Source organism: Miscanthus floridulus, chromosome 16, assembly GCF_019320115.1.
Source record: "Miscanthus floridulus cultivar M001 chromosome 16, ASM1932011v1, whole genome shotgun sequence".
NCBI classification, from domain to species: domain Eukaryota; kingdom Viridiplantae; phylum Streptophyta; class Magnoliopsida; order Poales; family Poaceae; genus Miscanthus; species Miscanthus floridulus.
This window is the reverse complement of record NC_089595.1, coordinates 7,542,733-7,567,016: the sequence shown is the minus strand read 5'-3', so window position 1 is coordinate 7,567,016 and position 24,284 is coordinate 7,542,733. Positions and strand designations below refer to the sequence as shown.

Below are 24,284 nucleotides of genomic sequence, written 5' to 3'. Positions count from 1 at the left end.
ACACTCGGCAAAGAATATGACACTCGGCAAAGCCTTCGATTCCGGTAGTGCATGTCAAGCCCTGGTGGGAGGAGCTTGCTGCGCGGCTGGCGGCGAAGAAGGTGGCGGAGTTCATGCCGCTCGGCGCTGGAGCACCCAAGAAACAGGAGTGATGATGAAGCAAAAAGGCTTACGTGATGTGTTGTGTATGTGCTTAATTATTTTCCCCACGGGTACTTTGCTGAGTTACAAAATGTTTCGGTACCCATGATCAATCGCCAATTAATATTGTTGTGATGTTGCTGAGTTACCTTCACAACGTTTACATTGTTACATTATTTCCACGATATTGCTGATGAACCAGGGAATAGTACAAATTATGCATAATTGTCAATTATTAAATTTCTATCCATGAGAGACGACCAGCTCTAACATAGTGGTCTCTAATTTTCTGCTCGCTAATGTGAAAGACTCCTTTATTTTACAGAAATGCTATACAACACATATGTGTTTTAGCACAAAAAACACATAGATTTCTCTCTCTTTCTTTTCAACTGTCTTTAGTCTATGCAGTCAAACTGTTGCTTCTATGCATGCATACCAGCGAGCGAGGCATACCGGCGAGCATACCAGCGAGACATATGCATGCATACCAGCGAGCGAGACATATGCATGCATACCAGCGAGCGAGGCGAGGCTGCAAAAATCGCCCGGGGCTGGTCCGATTTGTCCTTTTGTCTTTGCATAGAAAAAAATTGTTTCTTATGATCTGTGGATCTGTGATCTTGTGATTTGTGATTGTCTGGAGGGAGAAGAAGGCTGGAGATAGAAGAAGGCTGGAGGTAGAAGGAGGATAGATGCTGTTGAATCTTAATTCTATGGTGCAAAAAAATTCATGTGTTGAAACTGCATAAAACATATGATTGTTGGGTAGACAGACTCTTATTTTATCATCACGCTGTAGCAGTACCCAAAACTGCAGCCAGTACTTTCCCTAAAAAATAGCCTACATAAAAAATATATTTGCAATTTTTAAAGTTTAATTAGATCATTACGACATCTTCAAATTGCCCAACGTAATGCGCGGGCGGCTACCCCCGATCACAATATATTTCTTCTCTTTTAAATCAAAATGCTATACAACACATGTGTGTTTTTTTGGTTGGTTGCCACCTGGATTTTCTGTCCGTCGGATCCGTCTCGCGCGTGTCTCCGGGATCGTTGTATGTGGCGTTTCTGTTTTGTTTCTCTGACATGCGGACCTCCATGCGGAGGCCACGCATCGACTCACTTCTCCAGTGGGTGAGACCGGCTGCAACCTTTCCCCTTCCTCTATCCTCTTCTCGCCCAGACGCAGCGGCGCACATTTCCGGGCACGGCGCCCACCTACCAAAGGCCACGGCGGGGTAGTCCTCCATGGCCGCCGCCGGCGAGGGCTCGTGCGAGGTCCCCCAAGCGGCGGCGCGGGTCATGACTGGACGAGGTCCCCGAGCGGCGGCACAGGTCGTGCCTGGACGAGCTCTCCCGAGCAGCGCGGGCGGTGGCCGTCTCCAACGACGAGGGCGCAGGGCGCCATTGCTAGAGGTCGGCAGGTACCTTGGTACGGCGCGTGCTGTCCCTTGATTTGAACTCTGTTGTTGGGGGTCATTGGTTTAGTAGATCTGGTTCTGTAGTTGTTTGATTGATTGTTCTAGGATTTGATGGTATGTTTGATGTATTTGTGGTTCGAGTCCAGGGAGGATGAAGTCGCTTGCTTTCGCCTCACCTGGACAGGCGTCGTCTCGCCGGAGATTTTGTCTTTTGTGTGTTGGATTTGCGTTGTGTGCTATCGCTTCTTCGCGGCCGACGACGAGCGACCGGATGCTGATTGGAGCGGTGTTTGTTACCAAAGCGGGGATGATGTCAGGTGAGGTGGAGGAGGGTGATGTGTGGGATGTCTTGTACGCATGACGAAGGAGATGGGGCGGGGTTGGCAATGGCCATCGCCGGAAGCAAGCCGATGGTTGTCACTCCATCGCTAGGCGCGTGTGTGGGTGTGGTGTGCACTTTCAGTTATTGCGTGTGTTCCTACTGCCAGTTTCAGTTCACTTCTTCTCGAGGTGGTCGGTGGCTCAGATCTTGCAGCTTGGGGGAAGCAAAGCAAGCAGCCTGGGAGGGAGGGAAGGAGAGAGAGGAACCAGACATTCCAATGTTTGTTTGATTTTTAGCAAGTAATGATGGTATTTGACATGATTTTTCAACTTCTGTATTTGGTCCAAAATGTGAAGTAGGATAGGCTGTTAATTCAGCAACTGTAAATGTGATTCAGCTACTGCAAATGTGATTCCTCAACTGTAAGTGTGTCATTGTCAGTGTTGTGGGAGCTTGATGAGGAAATAGTTATTGCTGCTATGGATATGCAGTGCCCTGTGGATGCGAGCTACTGAGTGGAGGATCGGATGGTGTAGGAGCATATCCAATCTACCACAAGTTCAGTTACTGCAGCAGCAAATACATGGTGCTTGTGATTTTTTTTCCTTGGTGCTTGTAAGGTGCTTGTGATCTTTTTGCCTGTGTGGTGCTTGTATGGTGCTTGTGATCTGCTTGAAATCTCAGTTGTATAGTGTTTATTCCTATATCATTCTCTTTTTGACTGAAGGCTGAAATCCAGGTGGGGAGAATCGCCCACCTGGGTTTCATTTCATTGTTCGGCTTAGTTCAGAGAATCACCAGCAGCTTTTTGTTCCCAGTTCAGTCTTCATTTGATCGTGCTGCTAATCTTCTGTGTTTTCTTCTGGCTGATCATGCTCTTTTAGCAGCTTGCGCTCGTGTCTGTTTTATCTTGGTCTATCATTTTTACAAGTTGAGCAATATCAGTAGTAGCAGCCATTGAGCAATACAACCGAACTCTTGCTTTTCAGATTGGCAAAGTGCAGTCAACTTCCAGGTAGCAATTTGCGAATTAAATCTCTGTGCAACATCCCTTTCTTGCTACATATTCATCTAGTATTTAATTCTTGCAAGCTAGTATCTGTGCTTAGATAGTCTAGTTGCTCAGTTAATCGTGTGTAGTGGTCATCTGGTTTAGTATTGACTGTCTTTCAAATCTTGTGGCTATTCTGGTGCTTTTAGTTTTAGTTTCAGGTAGCACTTTTGGCCTGTCCAGCAGTAGTAGCTTTAGCTTATAGTGTTCTACTAGTTTCCTGTCTGCAGTTCAGTAGTTTTTCAGTTTCCCTGCAGACTCTGCTTTCCGGACAATTCATTTTATTTTGTCTCAATTTAGCTCAGTCAGTCCTTTTTGGTGCTGCAGGTTTTTCTATAGGTGAACAATTCTTGATTAGTATCTGGTCTGGCTAGAACAGTACTGCAGCAGTGAACTAAATTTTTAGACTGTTTTTAGCCATGGTTTTCCTTCTTTTTGCTTCATATTACCTCAGATTGGTGTTTCAGACTGACGTGAATATATATTTTTTGTTAGCTCGTACTAGTGCTATCCCTGTCTGAATATTCATTTTCTGTCAGGTTTTCTTTTTCTTTTTTCTTTTTTTTTTCGTTTGCAATTAGGTGTGCTTTTCAGAGTTTTATTTGGGCTTTCTTTTTTGTCCTTTTGATGTTTATGACTTATATGAGCACTGTAATGTGCAGATTTGTTTTTTTCGTAGATCCATGCAGTGTGTTGCTGGTATGTTTTTTGTAGTGTTAGATCTGTTTATTTTCGGCACCTATGTGGTACTAAAATACTGATTGGATGGTTCTGGAGTATAATTTGTCAACTCTTGAGCTGGTTGATTGATGATGAAACAATTACCCCAAGCACTTTTATTCCACTGATACCAGTGATGGAAAGCTATATTATCATAGCTTTTGTGGTTTTCAATCTAAAACTGCAGATCAAGAGTTTGTTCTGATTTTTTCTTTGATTTTGTGTTAGATTTTTCTTCTTCCGGCCATGTGAAGATAAAAATCTTAACTAGAAGATATTTGGATCTGTTTTTTTTAGTTTCCTTTTGGTTTAAGTAGTGGGAGAACCGTAGCGTTAGCACGGGCAATAATGTTATATATAAAAAAGTAGACTTTCGGTTTCTGCCAACTCATTAGCTTGAATCTAACTAAGTATTGGACTGTTATCTTGTGACAACATTTTGGGCTTGCAGCTCTGTAAATGATGATCTTACTCGGTTACTCGGATTCCCCTTTAGGACATCTAAATGGATGATGCAAATTCAAGTTCCTGATGCGCTAATGCCCAATGATATATAGATTTATTTGTTTCCCTTTCCATTTCTGGGATAAAGTACTGCTCTGAATATTCACAATGCTGTAGTTTCTAAAACTCATCAATTGAAAATCTGTTGTAGGACTGATTTATTTCTATTGTTTGATTGTTTGGGCATTTTAGAATGAGGATGGAACAAAGGTTGAATACAGGGTGTGGAACCCCTTTCCGTGTTTGATTGTTTCTATTGTTTCCGCCTGTCGGTCGCCTCCTCCTCATTTTAGAATGAGGATGGAACAAAGGACTGATTTATTTTTATTATTTGATTGTGTGGAACCTCCATGCGGACCTCAAGGCCATGTAGGTCGCGCTCGCCATTGGACACGTCGACCTCGCGGACCTCCACGCCCGCGTCCGCACCACCAACGACTCTGGCTCCGTGCTTAGATGGTTAGAAGCCCTCCTTGTGAGGGCTCAGCACAAACCTAATTGTTGTCTATAGAATCGGATTTGTCTTTATGCTAACATAGTCTAGAGTTTTATGGTGAACTGATCAGTCTCCCTAACAGTAAAATTTCAAATGGTAGTGAAAATGGCACAGTTAGCATACTTCCAGTCTAGTTCAATTGAGAGGAAGATGGCACTGATTATGGTGGTGAAAACTAAGAGTACAATGTGAAGCTAAACTCTTAATATTATCTCTGTAACAGTGTAACAATGTAACTATATTAGCACGCTCTATTTGGTGGCATTGTCATGGTTCCTTTTATCCAAGTATCATGGACGGGATAGGTAATGAAAATATAGAGTATTCCTCAGAGATACTGTTAATTGTGATTTGTGGCAACACACCTCTTTTTTGTCCTTGTCCTTTCATAGAAAAAAATTGTTTCTTGTGATTTGTGCTAACATGCATTTTCATCTGTTTATTGTGATTTGTGCCTGCCCACACCAAGTTTTTGTCCTTGTCCTTTCATAGAAAAAAATTGTCTCTTGTGATTTGTGCTAACTCACATTTTCCTTTGTTTATCGTGGTTTGTGCTTGCCCAAGCTAACTTTTTGCCCTTGTTCATAGTAAAAAATTGTCTCTTGTGATTTGTACTATCACTTCATGAACTTTGTTAATTCTGATTTGTGCCAATACACATCTTATTTTTGTCCTTGTCCTCGCACATCAATATAATACAAACCCCAAAAGCACCATTTTCCACCTGTAGCTTGTTTTATTAGGTGTTTTTCTGTCAATGACACTACTACTGGAGCACTTATGTCTTATGCTAGTTGTACTTTAGTGATACCAAAGAACTATTTCTGATCAGACAACTCAAAGATTCAGTAAACCAAACAATTTAAAGATTCAGTTACATAATTGCAGTTTGCAGTAATGTAGATTGCAATATCAGGCACTGCAATTTTAGTTCTAAGCATATGCAATATGCTGTTGTTGAACCGTTAGCCTCCTTGTTACTTGTGATTTGTGCTAGAGCTAGTATATTTGTTACTAAATTGCATTTTATATTTGTCATGATTTTGTGGTTGTGTCCTAGTTTGTCATCTATCTTTGTTAATACTGATAAACAAGTCATCCTTGCTGGCTTTACCAGTGTTGTGCATATCTGCTTCATTTCCCAATAGCAGTAGGTGCTGATGATGAATGTAGCTTTGGTTTCACTACCTCACTAGGTTCTCAGGACCTGCATCTTTCCTGTGAACCCTATTTGCTTTAGAAAACTGATAGTAAGCGAAAGGTATCTATTTGCAGTGCCAAAGGAGCAGCAGGATAAGGTTGTCAAATTTGACTTTCACGGGCAGCCAGCAGAAATCAAGCATGGTAGTGTTGTTATAGCAGCAATAACTAGCTGCATAAACACCTCAAATCATAGTGTTATGCTCGGTGCTGGTCTTGTAGCTAAGAAAGCCTGCGAGTTGGGCCTTGAGGTTAGTCCTCTAGTAATGTAATCATGGGCTGTTATGCTGAGTGCCTTTTTGTGCTTTCTGCTGATGTGAGATGGCACTTGTTTTTAGGTTAAACCATGGGTGAAGACAGGCCTTGCCCCTAGATTAGGAGTTGTCACGAAGTACTTGCTTCTGGTGATTCCTATTTATAGTGGCCTTCAAGAATACTTGAACCAGCAAGGATTTCATACTGTTGGCTATGGCTGTACCACTTGCATTGGAAACTCTGGTGATCTCGATGAATCTGTATCAGCTGCCATTATAGAAAATGGTAAGTTAATTCTACGATGATTGACTATTTAGCTGTAACAAATTTCAGGTTTTTTCTATATGATTGGCTTATCGCTTACCTCTTTTGAACAGATGTTGCTGCTGCTGTTTTGTCGGGTAACCGTAACTTCAAGGGTCGTGTGCTAGCTCACCTTTTCCTTTGTTTATTGTGGTTTGTGCTTGCCCAAGCCAAGTTTATGTCCTTGTCCTTTCATAGAAAAAAATTTGTCTCTTGTGATTTGTGCTAACACTTCATGAACTTTGTTAATTTTGATTTGTGCCAACACACATCTCATTTTTGTCCTTGTCCTTGCATATCAATATAATACAGACCCCATAAGCTAAACTCCTCCTTGTTATTTTATGTAGAAGTTTTTCTGTTATTTGTGCATGATATTTGCTCATGATAATTTCTCTACAATAGTGTACCAGTGTGATCTCCAATAGCTGCATGTGCTTGTGGCAGCTTACTCACATGCAAGAATGGTTGTAGTAGTGTGCTAGTAAGATCTGCCAGTGGGTGTAATTGCTAGTTTTTCTTGATGATTGCGCGGTCATGTGTTGGGCATCTGCTTCCTCAATGTGGTAATTTATTTGTGTCATTGTGTGTAAGGTATCATAAGGAACCTGGGCATAGGAAATGGTGATCGAGCAGCATGCCAGGGCCATCTGGAGGTGTGCAAGTACTTGGTTAAGGAACTAGGATGTCATCCAAATATGGCTGCAACTGGAGGCTCATGTTAAGGTTCTTTCTACATCTTTTGTGCTTCTGAAAATTGTATTATCTCATTATGTGAACCTTTGGCATCTGGCAGTATGAGGTATTTAAATTGTTCTCTCATATGTGTTGTTGTCTCCCAGTTTGTCATTCTTTTTATGTACACATTCTATGCTGTTTAATTGTACTGTGAGCAGGCTCCACATTCATGAGCTGGATTCTGTATTTATATACATATACAGTATAATTGCATTAACAACATGTAGTATTTGCACTATTTGAAACATGCAATTTTCATGTTCTTGTTTTGTAATTTTTGTTGATCATAATCATTGTGCATTTTTTCACCAAGAACATCTCATTATGTGTGAGTAAATATTTTGTTTCGTGGTAATTTCATCGATATAATGCATTACACTTAATTTGCATATAAGATTGCAAAATCTAGCAGCATCTGAAATAGTTGGGTGCTCTAAGTTAATTTTGATTTCTGGCAGAGTTTCTTTTTGCAGTGACAGTGTTATTATTTTGTCAATAAGCTTATACGTGTGTTTACTAATCTTTGCTGATGAGGTATGAATCAGTCTTGTAGTTCTTCTTCTTGAAATTTCCTGTTCTTCTTTGCAATCTGATGTCTCCCCCTTTCCCCTGCTCTACGTGAGCAGAGCAGAGGCTTGTCCCACGCAACAGATCTGTTTTTGCTTTGCTTCTCTCCCGAGTCTTTATATTCCTATATATTCATAGTTTTGGGCTTTTATTATGGGCTGCTGCTGTTAAATGTGTCAATTTGTAATTTTAGTTATATTCCTATGTATTCATGGTTTTGGGCTTCTCTTATGAGTTGCTGCTGTTAAATGGGTCATTTTATCATTTTAGTTAATGGGCCAACTTTGGTTGCACAGAAATTATAACAGATTTTCTCTAAGTGGACCTTCTTTAAAAACGTATGCTACCTTGTGCTAAAACACATGGTTTCTTCTCTCTTGGAAATCATGTGTTATGCAAGCAATCAACAACCATGTGCTAGCTTGTGTTAAAACATATGGTTTTTCCTCTGTTACAAATTGTGTGTTTTGTAGCTAGTAAACAACCATGTGGTACCTTTTGTTGAAACACATGGTTGTTGGCTAGACAGACTCAATTTGATAGCCAATTACCTCATATGTGGGATACAGAGCTTGGAGGGATTAACCCAATAGCTATATAGATAGTCTTCCAAATTGTGTTGGCATGATGACAATCAAAGAAAACATGTGTAATGGTTTCATTACAATTACAGAAACAACACTTTTTACTACCTTTCTAATTCCTCTTAATTAAGTTGTCCTCTGTTAAAATTATCCCCGAATAGAGATATAAAGAAAAATCTTGATTTTTAGAAGATTTTTTAACTTCCAAATCAATTTCTAAGAGAAAGGCGTATTCTGATTTATCGTGTGAAGATATATATAATAGATAGTAAGTTTACCATGGTGATGTAAGTTCCAAATAAACAAATCTCTCTCGTCAATTAAATTAATAATATATGGTTGATCTTAGCTACTAAGTCTTCTCATTCATCGAGTTTATCCCCGTATGTTAGGATGGATGGAAAACGAGTTATCTTGGCCTACAGGATATCACTGCTACATAGATCTTTTCATAGGTGGGCAAAAACCGGGCAAAGTGTCCACCTTCGTCGAATGGTTTGCGCTAATGCATATTTACGGAGGCGGTCTACTTACAACAACTGCCTGCGTTAATGTCTATTAACATAGGCGGGTGTCTTAAACCGCTCGTCTCTGTTAAAGTATCAACGGAGGCGGCCAATTTTTACTTGCCCGTCTCCGTTAATCATTTTCCAGTTTAAAAATACATTTTCCCGTCATTTGATTTAAATTTGAATTTGAATACTGTTTCATAGTTTAAACACAGACAATATATATTGAGAACGCAGAAAATACAGATGAAGAGAACAAACATATACCCCATTCGTGTCTCATCATTATATCGTAGCACGTACAGTGCAATTACATGTCACATATATACATATGAAACTAAGACGAGTGGTTTCCCAATAGGGAGGAACTTATATATGAGGTCGGTGCCGACTAATTGAGTTTAAATTTGTTTTGTTCCTAAAAAAATGACTTGAGGCAGTTGTTCTTTTGTTTGTTTGTTTGTTTTTTTGCCGAAAAAGTGTTCTTTTGTTGTGTTAGATTGGTTTCATCACGTTTAGCAATGTGCACTAGGCTTCATATAGTTGCTGTCAGTCTGGCCTTGACACTATCATTTCAGCATAGGCTAAGATAAATCAGTTGCAGATCCTCCCCGTGTAATTCTTTCTGGTTTTTGGAAACGCTACCTAACTTACCATGAAAGGAGCTGATATGAATCAATGTAGGAATTTCCAGGAAAGTGTCTATGACTGATGTGAGAATTTTTTTTCATTTCGGTGATGACGGAGCCGCTCTCTGACTGCCACTGACGGGCTCTCTCACCTGACTAGTCTGCGTAGGTAAGCAACGACGTCACGCGTTCACCTCCCGTTGACCAAACACCGATCCACTTCTAGGCTTCTAGCACCTTCTTCTTCCTCTCTTCTCCCACGAAGGCCCGAACAGCAGCACCAGCAGCACCAGCGCCAGCGCCAACGTCATGTGATCTCTCCTCTCCTCTCTCGCTGCTGTATAAGTAGCAGCTGCAGCATGCAGAAGGCTGCACATCCATCCTCCATTTCTAGCTGCTGATCTTTGATCACGCATCGTTCGGTCTCGGCCTCGCGCGCACACACAAGGAACTAGAGCTAGCTAGGTGAGAGCGGAGCGGAGCAGAGGAAGCCATGGCTACGCCGGCGGTGAAGGTGTACGGGTGGGCTATCTCGCCGGTCGTTTCGCGCGCGCTGCTAGCCCTCGAGGAGGCCGGCGTCGACTACGAGCTCGTCACCATGAACCGCCAGGCCGGCGACCAGCACCGCCCCGAGCACCTCGCCAGGAACGTACGTACCTCGCTCACTCGATCCACCATGAACTTGTTGTTGGTTTCGCATTCACTATACTCATCCGCCATCGCTGGTTTCGCCGACTGACACACACACGCTCGATGCTGTGCTTGCTGCAGCCTTTCGGGAAGGTGCCGGTGCTCGAGGACGGCGACCTCACGCTCTTCGGTAAGTTCATCAGCAATTAGCCGTGTCATATCTACTCCTTCCTTTCATCAAACTATAATTCACGGTTTTGTCCTAATTTTCCTAAGTCAAAACCTTTCACCTTCGTAACTAAGTTTATAAAAGATAAGCGCGCCAACACCTACATGAAACTTTCATTAATACTCCCTCTATTCTAATTATAAGTCGCTTTGACTTTTTTTTTGTTACGTAGAATTTGCTATGTATTTAGACATACGTTATATTTAGCTGCATAGCAAAATGGATGTATCAAAAAAATCAAAACGACTTATAATTTGGAACGGATGGAGCATGTTTCAATAGTGTATTTATTTTTTAAAAATATAGGAGAAGATATTAACTCAAAGTGGATTAAAATTTACAACGAGGGTGTAGCATTTTGTTGGGTTCCATAAGTTCTAAGCGTGTGACATGTACATTTTCAAAGAATCCCGGGCGATCGCGAGGCATGTCCTGCGGAAGCACAGGCCAGAGCTGCTGGGCTCCGGCAGCCTGGAGCAGGCGGCGATGGTGGACGTGTGGCTGGAGGTGGAGGCCCACCAGCTGAGCCCGACGGCGATCGCCATCGTGGTGGAGTGCATCTTCGCGTCGTTCCTCGGCCGCGAGCGCAACCAGGCGGCTGTCGATGAGAACGTGGAGAAGCTGAAGAAGGTGCTAGAGGTGTACGAGGCGCGGCTGAGCCAGAGTAGGTACCTCGCCGGCGACTTCCTTAGCCTCGCCGACCTCAGCCACTTCACCATCATGCACTACTTCATGGCTACCGAGTATGCCACGCTGGTCGAGGCATTGCCGCACGTCAGCGCCTGGTGGGAGGGCCTTGCCGCGCGCCCAGCCGCGAAGAAGGTCGCGGAGTTCATGCCTGTCGACGCGCCCGGGTCACCCAAGAAATAGGAGTGATGATGAAAAGTGATGTGTGTTGTGCTTAATTACTTTCTCATGTGTACGTGGTACCTCTATAGTTTGTGTATTTGTCGTTTGCTGCTTCCTCCACTGAGTAATTGTTATTTGAAATTTATTGTATTTCATCACATTTAGCAAAAATATTTCATTGGATTTTCATATCGCTGTGTAACAGATGTCGTCATCGAATTGGACAGATGGCCGCTACTACACACGGTCATTTTTTTTCAGGAATGCTATACAACACATGTGTGTTTCTTTGTTTGTTGGCACATGAATTTCTTTGTTTCTCTGACATGTGGACCTGGATGTCGGCGCTGGTTTTGAGTTTGGAGTCGCGTCCGATTCAGTGGCGTCCGTCCCCCACCCCACCCCACACCCTCCATTTCCATTTTGTTTGGGCTTCTTCCAGCGACTCCAGGCGACGCGACGCTCTCCTTGGCTGGTGACCGGCGATTTCTAGGGTTCGTCGAGGTAAGTTCTTCCATGGATGCTAGGGCCGACAGATGATTTCTAGTGCGTTTTGGTTGTTTCCCGGCCGTCTCCGACGAGGGCACTCTGTCTGCGTGCGGTGTGCCGGCCATTTCCAGTTGTTCGTTCTCCCGGCTCCTCCTCTTCTAGTTCTAGTTCGTCGCCCCTGCGCAGCAGAGAGATTCATGGAGCTGGGGAGAGCCGTTTCGGCGCACAGATGTAGCAGCTACACCGCCACCTACACCCACTATTCCATAGGCTTCTCCCCACGGGTCCGCACCACCAGCTGGATCCACGCGGCGGCTGAGGGCGACGACGGCGGGGCAGACCGGCGACGGAGAGGCGCCAGCTTCGCCGCCGATGGGCCCAGGGTCGTCGAGGTCACCGCTGCCCCCGCGGCTACTAGCAGCGTAGGCGCCGGCGGAGCAGCAGGGAGCACGGGGTTCGGAGCGTGAGACGCCGAGCTCGCCATGTGGTGCCCCTCCTGGTCAATCTGCCGATGTCTGCATAGGGATCTACGGGGCCATGGCGCTCACCGGGAGATTCATATGCCAAATGGCCGGGATAGACTGCACGGGGGGCTTCCATCCATCTCTCACCACACTTGTCGAGGGGCTTGGTTATGCAGCTCCACCAATCATGGCTCTGCTCTTCATCCTTGATGTATGTACACCATCGACCGTCCTCTCATTCTCGGCTCTACTCAGATCACCTGGCCCCATTTCAATTCCTTTTAATTTGCCTTTAATTTTATTATCTCTGCTTAACTAGTACTAGTAGATAACTTGTGCATGTGGTTTAATTTCTGCTTTTAGGATGAAGTTGTCAAGTATTCGCCTCACGCGCGTGCCATCCGTGATGTGGAGCTTCGCAGCTTCTTCTATGGCATGTCACCATGGCAGTACTAAAAGCACCCTTGATATTAGTTTGCAGTGTGGCTCTTGATGATCTGTCAATGTTGGCTGTGCATATTTTCCACTCAATTTTCCAAGCCAAAATAGATTCTAGTGAAACATGGAACGTGTAATCTAATCACACTCTAGTTAGTAACACTATCCTAGATGTGATAGTTGTTATGTGGAGAATGGCTTGAAACTCCTAGCTAAAATCAATATAAAATGGGGAGTACATGATCTTTTCTTATATTTGTAGTTCATTCTCATCGTGGCTGCTAGCTCAGTTGGTGAGGAGCTGTTCTACCGTGCAGCTATTCAGGTATGTGCTGACTGTCCATTCTCATTATGGTTATTAAGTTTACTTTGTTATTACAGCTATGTGGAGGAAACTGTGTTTTTCACTTCATTTAATCTGCTCATATTGTTGATGGTAAAAACACTGAAATTGTAGGGAGCATTGGCTGATATTTTCCTAAGAAGCACGGAGCTAATGAAAGATGCTCGAGGGATTGCATCACTGGTACATATATGCTTTTCAGCTGAATTGAAGATGAAACTGAATTTTGTGATATACAAGATCCACCTAATGTATGTCTTTATGAATTTTTAGTTGTCTATATGTTAGGTGATTCTATTTGGAGAGGGTCTTTAATTTATACCCATTCTGGTTGGCATATCAAGAATATACAGTCCAAAAATGGTGACCTGACCCTATTTTTATCTTAGTTTCTGAATTTTTAGATTATTGGCTGTGGTTTTGTTTAAGTGTGTCAGTAGATGGTAGGAAATCTCACTATAGGTTTTGTTATGGTTCAGTTAGCTGTTGTTCTGTGTGGAGTTGTTTTCTTAACTGAATGCAGAGCTTCAGTTGTTGAGATGATTCATAAGAGACTTTTTTAGTTGTCCCTTTTCAATTTCTATCAATTTCACAAGAGACTTGAATTAAGGTGATTCAGGACTGCATGCTTATTACGGCCAAACTGATGATTTGTCCCAATGTTAAAATGATGATTTGTCTTGTTAGATCTGCGTGAGGATAAATTGCATTGCACTGTACCTAGGTCAGGTAGCCTTGTTAAATCCATGTGTAATTATTTTGGTGTGTACATATATTCGATCAATAATATTTATGGCTTACAGGAAGCTAAATATAGAATATTGAATTTTTGAAGTTGCTTGTATGGATATGCATGGTCTGCTAGATAGCTTATTAGTAAACTATTGTCTACTAGCTTGATTACTAGTACTACCCTTTGTGATAATTTTACAGTACTCTGAGAAGTAGCAAGCTTCTCAATTTAGGACATGATTGTCTGCTATCTAGCTTGCAATTACTTCGCCTTGTGTGAATATGCATAGTCTGAATTCAGATTCAACACCACAACAACAGTTTGACAGGTAAGCAGTTATACCTAGCTTATTAGTACATGATTGCCATGTATCTGAATTAGTTCAACACAAGGTCAGTCAATGACTAGTCTAGGTTTTTTTTGGTGACTAATGACTGGTCTAGTTGGTTCAACAGATAAGCAGTTGTTCCCTAGTTTTGTTTAGGACCTGTTCAATTTAGTTTCCATTGCATAATATGTTTCCCTTGTCCACTCATTTCTTCTATTCAGTTTTCTATATGTGCTATATGAGATCAGCTGTTTGGCAACAACATTTACAGGAAAAAAGTGGTTATAGGTTTGTTTATTTTAGGACGCTTAGTTTAGTTGCTGAGGATATGAAGCATGCTGGATGAATGCTTAAGGGCTTTGTGAACCATAATTGAAAAATGACATACTGTAGATTTTACTAACCTCCTCAGTAGAGTATCTGATTTTTGTTCTCTCCCTCTAAAACTCAAAATTGTTGCTCAATACAGATGATTATGATAGATTGTTTGTTACTAGTGGAAAACTGGAGATCATTTTGCTACTGCTTGTAGCTTATTCCACACAAATGAGGAATCTGAATAAAGCTTGGTTGGGTTCAGAGTTCAGACTTAATTTCTGAGCTGTTGGTGTTTTTCTCTTTGTGTATCTGAACATTTTCCACACAAATGTATATGCTGCCCTTTTTTCCTTTCTCCCTCTGTGCTTAACTGAACTTTAGTTCACTATTTCTTAACTAAACTCCTGCTTCTCATGATCTGAAAGTATCTCAAATTAAATGCCTCTTTTGTTTTTTTCCACTATGGTTAGCCGAATATTTTCTCGTGCTTGTGATATTAGCTCTTTGCATCTCAAATTGAATGCATCCTTTTTCACTGTTTCTTAACTGAATATTTTCTCCCTCAAGCAATTTATGCTTGAAATTGGTAAGTTTGTGAAGTCTGATTGTGGAAGGCTAGCTAGGTAATAGGTACTGTGCCTGATGATTTCTTGTTTGTTGCGACCATGTTTCAAGTTTTGCATGCTTCCATACTCATTATGTCAGTTTGTAGTGCCTCTGATCATGGATGAAATTAGCTGTTTGTGTGTTAAAACTGCAGAATTGTTGTCCTTTTCTTGATGCAATGATATCCAAATGGGCCAGTGCGTGCACTTCATGAAAGCTTTTTGCATGTCTGTTATAGTCGTATTGACATGATTTTTTATCATGTAATTATGATATTGATATGATTTTTGAACTTCTGTCTTTGGTCCAAGAATTGAAGTAGGATAGGTTGTTAATTCAGCAACTGTAAATGTAATTCATGATATCAAAGTCATGAATGAATTCAGCAACTTTACATTTCTGATTCGGTAGGATGCTTATCATCCAGTATCTTTTTTTTGTCATTTCTTTTAAAGTGCCTGTTTGATTATATACTTCTTTTTACTGACATTCCATATGGTCCTTTGGTAAGATTGTATACATCAATTTTCAGTTGCCTCTATTCTTCTCAACATTGGTTGTCTCTCATCTTGGCTAAACTCCCGTAATGTCTATTCTCTAGCTACTGCATCTGAGATGACTGCTTTTAGGCTTGCATTCAAAGGATCTGTGAGTGCATATACTCTGATTCATTGTAAGTTTTGAGCACCGCTCCTTGCTATAACACTGAAATATGTTTTCTTCTATAAACTATAGTACCGCTCCTTGCTATAGCACTGAACTATGTGATCCTATTTTTGTACTTAATAGTTGTTGAAGTGACCAAACGAATAAAAGATTTAGTTACATAATTGCAATCAGCAATGATGTAAATTGCAAGTAACGTTCACTGCAATTGTAGTTATGAGTATATGGAATATGCTGGTGTTGAACCATTTGCCTAGTTGTCTTTTTCTGCTAGCTGATCAAAGTGGCGGCTGGTTTTGCATTTTCTGCAGTTTGTATTCATTAGGTCAGTGAACTTGCTTCTGCTGTTTTAAGTTTGCCTAGGTAGACATTATTTCCCTTCTTTCTATGAATTTATAGAACTAAGTGCTTGTTTTTTTCCAGGGGACTACGAGGCCAACTCTCTATCACATCCTGCATGATGACATAGGCTTCAAACCTGAGCTGGTGCATTTGCTCTCATATGTGTAAGTATACCAATTAGAGGCTAAGAAAAAACTTTTGCTAATGTTTGTCTTGTTATGAAACTTTCCTGCTCACAAGCAATTTTCTAGGACTTCATTTCAGGTACCAAAGGAGCACAACAGCCATATCAGTTGGTAAGTTTACCTGGGCACCTTTTTTTCCTCTCTGTCAAACTCTTATAACCTCTAGTAGCTTTTGTGTATCAGATCTGCTGGAATTGATTTCCTTGTTTTTCATGCCTGTAGTTGCTTGCATCTGCTATGCACATCTCGCTGGTACTTAGGTTGGCCAGTTCATAAAGTGTGATGAGATGTCGGAGATGTCCTCCAGGCATGGTGGGCACACTTGGGCGGATAGCATCTCCATTCAGGAGCTGTCCTGTTTGCATGAGAAAGTGAGTAGCTCGATGTTCTTCTGCTGAGCAGTGGAATGTGCCGTGGTTTTGTTTTCTTGTGGATGGTTAGGTCTGAACCCTGGTAGTTGTGTGGGTGGTGGTAAACGCTCCATGAACTTGTTGTGGCACTTGGTGCCTGCCTCGTGTCAGGTTGACTCAACCTGGTAGTAGGATGTTAAATGTTAGTTTTTTAAGCATCGCTGTTGCAGTTATGCTTGGGTGGCTGTAGTGCCGACACGCCGCAACTATGTTGGGTGGCTTGTTGCAGCACTTGGTGCCTGCCTGTCTCAGGAAGACTTGGAACCTGTTAGGGATGTCGTTAAACCAATCTTTTTAAGCGTTGTTGGTTCGGTCTTAGTTGTGTTACAAGATTTCCTTGTTCAATCTGAGTTCACAAAAACATCAAGCATGCTCAAGTTACATTCCAGTTGTTTTGGTGCGGTACTATTCAAACAAGATGCATCCACAATATACTACTGCATTTTAAAGTGCTCTATTACTATTAATACCTACTGTTGATGAAAACTGAGCCTAAATAGTGTTCTGGCCGGAGCTCGGGGAATATCCAATCTCCTTGCTCTAGAGCCAGCCAATGTGTGAGTTCCTCTCTAGTGGTCTTGGGTCAAGTTTGAAGTTGAGAGAGAGGTACAATATTAGATGTAAAAAGGTGTGTGTAGGTGTGTAGCTGTATGGGGTTTCTAAACCCACTCCTTTATTCTTCTTAATATAATGATACGCAGCTCTCCTGCGTGTTTGAGAAAAAAAGATGAAAACTGACAAATATAAAATTCAGTTACATAATTGCAATCACCAACAATGTAAATTGCGGTTATTGGGAACTACAATTGTAGTTCTGAGCATATGCAATTGTAGCTCTAAAATTTGAGTAAGTTTCAGTCCACTGTCATCACATCCGATATCCATTCCCCTTAAAAAATCAGCATGTGTCGGTCCTTGAAGTCCTTCCTTATGCAACTGCACAGGGACATATTGGCTCAGTTGTATTCCACCCTGTGTTGCTCTGGTACTTAAAGGGGGCAGACCCAGTGCCGGAGGCTCCCACATGAGTGGGGTCTGGGGAAGGGAAAAACCGAGGCAAGCCTTCCCTCCGCAAAATCTACGAAGAGGCTGCTTCGAACCCATGACCTGGTGACTCAGTGAGAACTCTGGTACTTACCAGTTAATATGATAAATGCAGGCCATAATTACTAAAATCAATGAAAAGATTGGTGCTGCTAGTGTAGTCAGCAAGGAGTGCATGACTGTTGTTTCTCAATATGGACAACAGATCCTACATCTGTTGCAAATGGTGTTGTCAAGAGTGATGCAATGTGCAATGCCTATGTGATGGCTGTAGTATGGATGGAGTAAGACAAAGGTGTGCTTAACTGACTTTTAGTGCAGGGAGTTTCTGTACCACTTTTCAGAGAATTGTTCCAATAGAATAAATTTTGTCATTCTCTAGCTAGCTAGGTATAACATTTTGAGTTTTTGACTGAGCAGAACCTAAAAATAAGCTGTGCTTGCTAGAACATCCAAAGGAACCAGGTTGGACTTTGAGATGCACCAATCATATGCCCGTCTTTTTGCGTTGTTGTTTCTGCTGTAGTGCTTAGAGTTGGGCTCTCGTGTGTGATCTGTTCTTGTGCTGTGCAGCATGCGTGTGTCTTGGGTGAGTTCCCAGGGGTGTAAAGTTTGCGCTCCATTTTGTTCATGGGCACTTTGGCTTTTTATTGATGAACCAATGTGCTTGCTGATGATATATAGACTGTAGTTTCATGTACAACATAAGTTTTTTGAGCTGGACAATTTTTTGACCTGCATGTAGCCATGGAGAATGATGAATTTCTACTGCAAACTGCATTAGAATTCTACTAAACTGTGATTTTATTCTATTACTTTATTTAGAAGCACCATTTTCTTGATTGCACATTTATTAGTAGTAAATTGCACACTTCAACTACTGTAATTATGGTGTGTAACATATGCAATATCTGATCTTTATAAATAACTTTGTCACTATTTTAGTTAACTTGGAGCATGCAATTGTTCTTGCTTTAGGGCATCGATATTCTTCTGGATGGGCTATTTGGGACTGGAAACGGGTCTTTTGTTTCAGTGTAAGCACTAGACAGTACATTTTTAAGGAGTGCATCTCATTTCTATTTTAATACAAGTCTTCTCTTTAAGGAATAGATCTAATTTGGCTTGATACAACAATTGTTTCCTTAACTGTAGTGAAAATGCTGGTTTTGCTTGCTTTGACACTCGTTGGTAGCCGAAAGGTAGTGTAGATATCAGCTGGTTTCATGATATTTTTGTCCTTGTCCTTTTTGGGCATGTTCTGTTGGGTTCAGTTGTACCTTTTAAATGAACTCCTTTAGAACATTGTATAAACTTGTTTTCATCCGTTTTTAAGTGCAAAGTATATGAAGGGGTTAGTAATATTAAGTATGTCTGTGTTAACCTCTATTTTGAGGTCTTCACCCTTGTGCCTTATACTCCCTCCAGTCACTTGAGGTCTACTCTTATGGCTTATATTCCCTCCAGTCGTTTGTACTTGATGCTCAGACAGGGAAACCAAGTTCGTTTGAGCTTGTTTTTTTTGTCTGTAATATCAACTGTATATGACTAGAGTTAGTATCATTCATTATCACTATATGACACTCTTAGCAAGATCTGACCGCATTAGCAATTTAACAATTTTCTGTGTACATGTGGGACAGTCCTCTTGAGATTCTTAAGACCATATGTTTTGGCATGATACAGGATCCACTTGATTTTCTTCTGATTTCCTGAAACTAGGAGTTATGGGGGTTGAAAAATGGCCTTTTACCCCCCTGCCTTTTTTATAAAATGTTGCATGTTCTTGATTCATAGCATAGTCTTGATTCATGTTCTTGATTCATAGCATTGTCTCTTGTGATTTGTGGTAACACTTCTTAAACTTTGTTTATTGTGATTTGTGCTAGCACACACCTCTTATTTTGTCCTTATCCTTTCATAGAAAAAAATTGTCTCTTGTGATTTGTGGTAACACATCTTGAATTTTGTTAATTATGATTTGTGCTAGCACACACCTCTTATTTTGTCCTTGTCCTTTCATAGAAAAAAATTGTCACTTGTGATTTGTGCTAACACATCTTGAATTCTGTCGATTGTGATTTGTGCTAGCACACACGTCTTATTTGTCCTTGTCCTTTCATAGAAAAAAAATTGTCACTTGTGATTTGTGCTAACACATCTTGAATTCTGTTGATTGTGATTTGTGGTAACTACATGCAGTAACAAAGGCATAGTGGGCTGACAGTTGTGTTCTGATGCAGTTAGAACACCCCTGTTTGTTGTGATTTGTGCCAATACAGACCCCACACTCTCTTTCTTAGCCTCTCTCTGTCTATATTTGTGCCAATATAGACCACATTTTTGTCCTTGTATTTCTGTTCTTTGTGATTTTTGCCATTGCCTGGACCTATATTACTGTCCGACTCTCTTCTTCCCCAACCGCCCACCCACTCTCTGATGAGTGATAACCAATGTTGACTGCTTGTAGTATGTAAACTAACCAGAGTTCTTTGTAAGAGACGAACAAAGATGTGCCAACACACATCTTATTTTTGTCATTTGTGTTTCTGTCTGTGCAGGATCTAGTTGTTCCTATTAAGTTCAGTAGCAGCAGTAAGCAATTAACTTATAGCATTCCTTGGTTTTCAGATAGCAGCAGCAGGAACTCATGAAGCCTTCGCTGTTTGGGCTAGGCAATTGTGTTTATTTTGTGGAATGCATGCAGCAGCAAGGTAAGTAACTTGGTCATCCTTAAGGTATATCATCACTGAGAATTGAAGATGGATTGTTAACAAGTTTATCATTGTCTAGGTCACCAAGCTTTGTGATTTGGGGGTGGATGACAATGTTTGTTCTATGGGTTGGGCACAGTGTGGCACTCACCTATCTGTAGGTACAAATAAAAGAAAAGTTCAGGTTATGTCCCATTCTCAAGTATAAACATTATCCTACTGAAGCTTCAATTTTCTTTTCTGGTAACGTATGGTCTCTAATCTCACATATTTTCCAGGTTTGTGGACTCAAGTGGTCTTATAACAATCGTCAGCTTGCATCAGGTGGCAATGATAACAGAGTAAGATGCCTGTCCATTTCTTGTTAGTTTGGAATGCATTGTTCTTAGTACACTGACACGTAGGTAGTTTTCAATGTGTCAACACCTGCAATCCTTGTTTATCTCTCTTGTCACCATTACAAAAATTGCAATCATTTTCTGAAGGCCTGTCAGCCTGTGATAATTGTCATGGAATTTTGAAGGCATAAACCTTATAACTGTCTTTTTTTTAACTTAAAGCTGGGAATGGTGAAGACATTTTTACACAAAATGGCAGATGGAACTTCAACAATAAGGTCAGTATTTGTTAGTCTACAGTCAGTTAGTTTGCCCTGAAATGAGAAATGTCCTACATTCATAACCCCACACTAAAGCAACTCTGTTCTGAAATAAGAAATGTCCTGGCAGACATGTTGGTGCACCAGTCGGTTCATGTTGCCGAGAGCTCCAGTAGAAGCCGGTTGGTGCACCGAAGGCATGGTGGTTCTCCAAGGGCATCTCCAGTGATTGACCTCAACGAGGCCTGTGAGCCGGTACAAAATTGCGATAAACCTCATTTCACTTGCTGCAATAGCTCTCAAGTTTGTCAGTTATCTCAACTGGTTTCTCTCATTTCAGGGTTATGAGGAGATGGAAATCGAAGAGCACCATGGTTACAGGGCCCCTCTAGGCTTCAACAAGTCAAAGAGGTATCTGATGGAAGGTGATGCTGCTGCCGGCCCAAGCCAGGTGAGAATGCCTGTGTTCTAGGATGTCCAGAACCCAGCAGGGCGATCTGGGAAGAGGAAGATCGCATGGCAGCATCAGTTGGCCCTGAGAGTATAGGTATCTCTTTTTGTGCGCCCTTTTTCTGTGATATTCTTTGTGTTCTGGCGATGTGTGGATCTGTGTTTGCTTAGATCGGGCATTCGACACCCCATCGATGTTGTTTTTTTTTGCGTAGATCTAGGGTGGAGTTTAGTTAACTCATATCCAGGTTCCAGGCTGTATGTCAGTTCTAGGCTCAATCTCAGATTTGATGTTGTAGGTTAGGTGATGTGAGATCCGAGCTCCCTTGTCTTAGGTTTTTGATCATTTTTTTGATTCTGTGTTGGTGGTTGTTGTTGTTGTTTTTGTTGTTGTTTTGCGGGGTCCTGCCTTCGCTCGGTGGAGCAGTCGTTGTCACATCCATCATCTCGCGGTCCGGTCACCGCCTCTGTGGCCCTGTTGCCTCTAGCCATAGGAGGAGGGTGGGGTGGACCGGTGTCCAGTGGAGTAGAGTAACCTAGTCTGATTCAGCTAGCGCATAACAAAGTCGCTGCCTATGCACTTGTCTATCACGGCGGCTGTCCCAGTGGCTAGTGCTGCTACTCCTACGATTGGACGATGCCTTGTAGCAGGAGTAGTTGATCTTTCGGTATTTCTGGCCTTCCTCCTGCGGTCCTGACTGCCTTCGCTTCCTTTGCTGCACACAGTGTTGCGTTGAGCACGGCGTGGAGCTGTCGCCCCGGTCACCACCCCTGTGGCCTTCTGCCCTATCAAACCATACCAAATCTGTAGGAGGGTACCAGGCTGTACTCCATTGTAGCCCTTGTACTAGAATGCTACAGCGAGCGGAACTCTTAGTCAAAATTAGTAGACTAAAACCAGAACTTGTATCCAATAATAGGCTGCAGGCTCAACTCTTAGACATACTCCTATATAATCCATAATAGTTCTTGTCCATAATAGTTCTTTTGAGTGGCGTTTATTATTCTTGTCCATAATAGTCGCAGTGCTCTGTTCCTATTAATATGTTCTATTCACGAAAAACAAATAAAACATTCAGTTACTTAATAATTGCAACCAGCAATGCTGTAAATTGCAATTATTGAGCACTGCAATTTTAGTGTTGAGGATATGCAATATGTCCCTTTTTACTTTCAGGGGTTGACTATTAGTAAGGAAATCATTCTTTCACGAGAATCCTTCCAACTTTTTTGATCTGGGTTCTGTGTAGTGGGTTGTACATATTTATGATATTTGTTTGCTGTTGTTGTTCACAGCTATGAATGTGCAGACTGGAGAGGAGGTCGCCGTCAAGCTGGTATTGGATTCTCTCCGATTGCTATTTATTTGTCACCATACCATAGAATTTGCCATGTCGGTCTATTTCGCGATAAGATCACTGAGATGCAAAAATCTAGCGAAATGAAACGATAATGGTCCATTTCAGTACTGTTTGTCAACACTGTTAGATGTTTGGGTTGGTGGAACCGATTGTCATTGGTGTTGCCGTTTTTATTGCACAGGAAAATGTCAAGACAAAGCACCCGCAGCTTCATTATGAGTCGAAGCTATACATGCTTCTCCAGGAGGAAGTAAGTTAATGCCATAGAGCCTATCCACCCATCTAGTTTTAGTTATGGGACGGTACTTTGTGGTTAGTTAGTTGCTAGTATGATGCGCGAGTTGGGCTGACCTTTTCGCCCCCCTTTTTGTTTCGTTACAGCTGGCATTCCACACCTGAAGTGGTACCGCGTTGAGGGGGAGTATAATGTGATGGTGATTGATCTTCTTGGCCCTAGCCTTGAGGATTTGTTCAACTATTGCAGTAGGAAGTTCTCTCTGAAGACTTTACTCATGCTTGCTGACCAAATGGTGAACACTTAATCCCAGATTTTTCAAACTGTTCCATTTTGTTTCTTAACTTTAACTTTAATCTCAGTTCGTTGTGCATAGGGCTATCCTCTTTGTCCTAACTCTGTGAATTGCTAGTGTTAACACATTCCTTGTTTATCTTTCAGATTAATCGGGTTGAGTACATGCATCAAAAAGGGTTTCTTCACCGTGATATAAGACCTGATAATTTCCTTATGGGCCTTGTTTGCCTGATGGAATTTGTGTGTTGCATTCTCTTAAAACACACGTTTTTTCTGGTGTTTCAATTTGTGTGTTTCTTAGGCATCTAACAACCATGTGCTAACTAGTCCAAAAACACGTGATTTTTCCTATATTGAAATCTGTGTGTTTTACATACAGCCAACAACCATGTGTTGGCTTATATTAAAACACACGTGTGTAGAGTAGACAGACTCTTTTTTTTTTTGTCTAGATGTGGTTTTTGCGAGAGCCTCTAACCAACCAACTCTAGAAATCACCTGTCTTTATTTATCTAACAAATAAGTCACCTGCCTAACAAATAAGTCACCTGCCAACTACACCTGGAAATGAATTTATAAAGAGTCCTGACTCATTACTAGAAATTATCTCCTCTCTCTACACCTAAATAGCTTCCACGGGAATCGTCCACTGCAGATTGGACTCTGGAAAGAAAATCTATGCCAGAACAAAATCCGGATCGGGTAAAACAATCGGACTCTGGAAAGAAAATCTACGCCAGCATCAAAATCCGGATCATACTTTGGGAAGTAAACTCCTAATAAAAAGGATCGGACTCTAGGAATTACTCATCCAGATCGTAATCACTCGATTGAAAAAAAATTCAACCGGCAGAAGTTGTTTTGTTCCTAAAAAGACTTGAGGAAGTTGTTCTTTTGTTGTTTTTTTTTTCTGTTTTTTCCCGAAAAGTTGCTCTTTTGTTGTGTTAGATTGGTTTAATCACGTTTAGCAACGTGCACTAGGCTTCATAAGTTGCTGTCAGTCTGGCCTTGACACTATCGTTTCAGCATAGGCTAAGATAAATCAGTTGCAGATCCTGGTAGTTTTCTAGTTTTTGGATGTTCCTAACTTTACTGTGATCGGAGCTGAT

The 24,284-nt window shown here is 41.5% G+C and overlaps 3 protein-coding genes, 1 non-coding gene and 2 pseudogenes across 7 annotated transcripts; all 6 read left to right on the top strand.

Annotated features, from left to right (window-relative positions):
* The first annotated feature begins 1,265 nt into the window (after nucleotides 1-1,265).
* On the top strand, nucleotides 1,266-9,701 carry LOC136513090 (putative aconitate hydratase, cytoplasmic). 4 transcript variants are annotated; one of them, XM_066507088.1, is made up of 6 exons: nucleotides 1,266-1,571; nucleotides 2,382-2,476; nucleotides 5,937-6,112; nucleotides 6,200-6,401; nucleotides 7,014-7,145; nucleotides 9,607-9,701. In XM_066507088.1, exons 1-5 carry the CDS (start codon nucleotides 1,396-1,398, stop codon nucleotides 7,142-7,144), a joined length of 780 nt encoding a protein of 259 aa, XP_066363185.1. In that variant the 5' UTR covers nucleotides 1,266-1,395; the 3' UTR covers nucleotide 7,145; nucleotides 9,607-9,701. The 4 variants fall into 4 exon arrangements, with proteins under 4 accessions (XP_066363185.1, XP_066363184.1, XP_066363183.1 ...); XM_066507087.1 differs by lacking the exon at nucleotides 9,607-9,701 and having other exon boundaries at nucleotides 7,014-7,408; XM_066507086.1 differs by lacking the exons at nucleotides 7,014-7,145; nucleotides 9,607-9,701 and adding an exon at nucleotides 6,494-6,895.
* On the top strand, nucleotides 3,742-3,847 carry LOC136514649 (small nucleolar RNA Z194). The gene has a single exon (XR_010773796.1). It is a non-coding gene; the product is annotated as a small nucleolar RNA Z194 (small nucleolar RNA).
* LOC136514656 (small nucleolar RNA snoR60) lies at nucleotides 4,115-4,197 on the top strand (annotated as a pseudogene).
* Nucleotides 9,702-9,814: 113 nt separating the features above from the next.
* LOC136513091 (glutathione S-transferase 4-like) lies at nucleotides 9,815-11,333 on the top strand. The gene is made up of 3 exons (XM_066507090.1): nucleotides 9,815-10,095; nucleotides 10,218-10,266; nucleotides 10,712-11,333. The coding sequence occupies exons 1-3, from the start codon at nucleotides 9,940-9,942 to the stop codon at nucleotides 11,173-11,175; spliced, it is 669 nt and encodes a 222-aa protein (XP_066363187.1). The 5' UTR covers nucleotides 9,815-9,939; the 3' UTR covers nucleotides 11,176-11,333.
* Nucleotides 11,334-11,418: 85 nt separating this feature from the next.
* On the top strand, nucleotides 11,419-12,563 carry LOC136510213 (uncharacterized; annotated as a pseudogene).
* Nucleotides 12,564-20,407: 7,844 nt separating this feature from the next.
* LOC136510212 (uncharacterized) lies at nucleotides 20,408-24,156 on the top strand. The gene is made up of 10 exons (XM_066504749.1): nucleotides 20,408-20,477; nucleotides 20,559-20,575; nucleotides 20,795-20,850; nucleotides 20,963-21,087; nucleotides 21,173-21,379; nucleotides 22,579-22,619; nucleotides 22,825-22,897; nucleotides 23,025-23,173; nucleotides 23,320-23,415; nucleotides 24,124-24,156. The coding sequence occupies exons 5-10, from the start codon at nucleotides 21,349-21,351 to the stop codon at nucleotides 24,154-24,156; spliced, it is 423 nt and encodes a 140-aa protein (XP_066360846.1). The 5' UTR covers nucleotides 20,408-20,477; nucleotides 20,559-20,575; nucleotides 20,795-20,850; nucleotides 20,963-21,087; nucleotides 21,173-21,348.
* The last annotated feature ends 128 nt before the right edge of the window (nucleotides 24,157-24,284 follow it).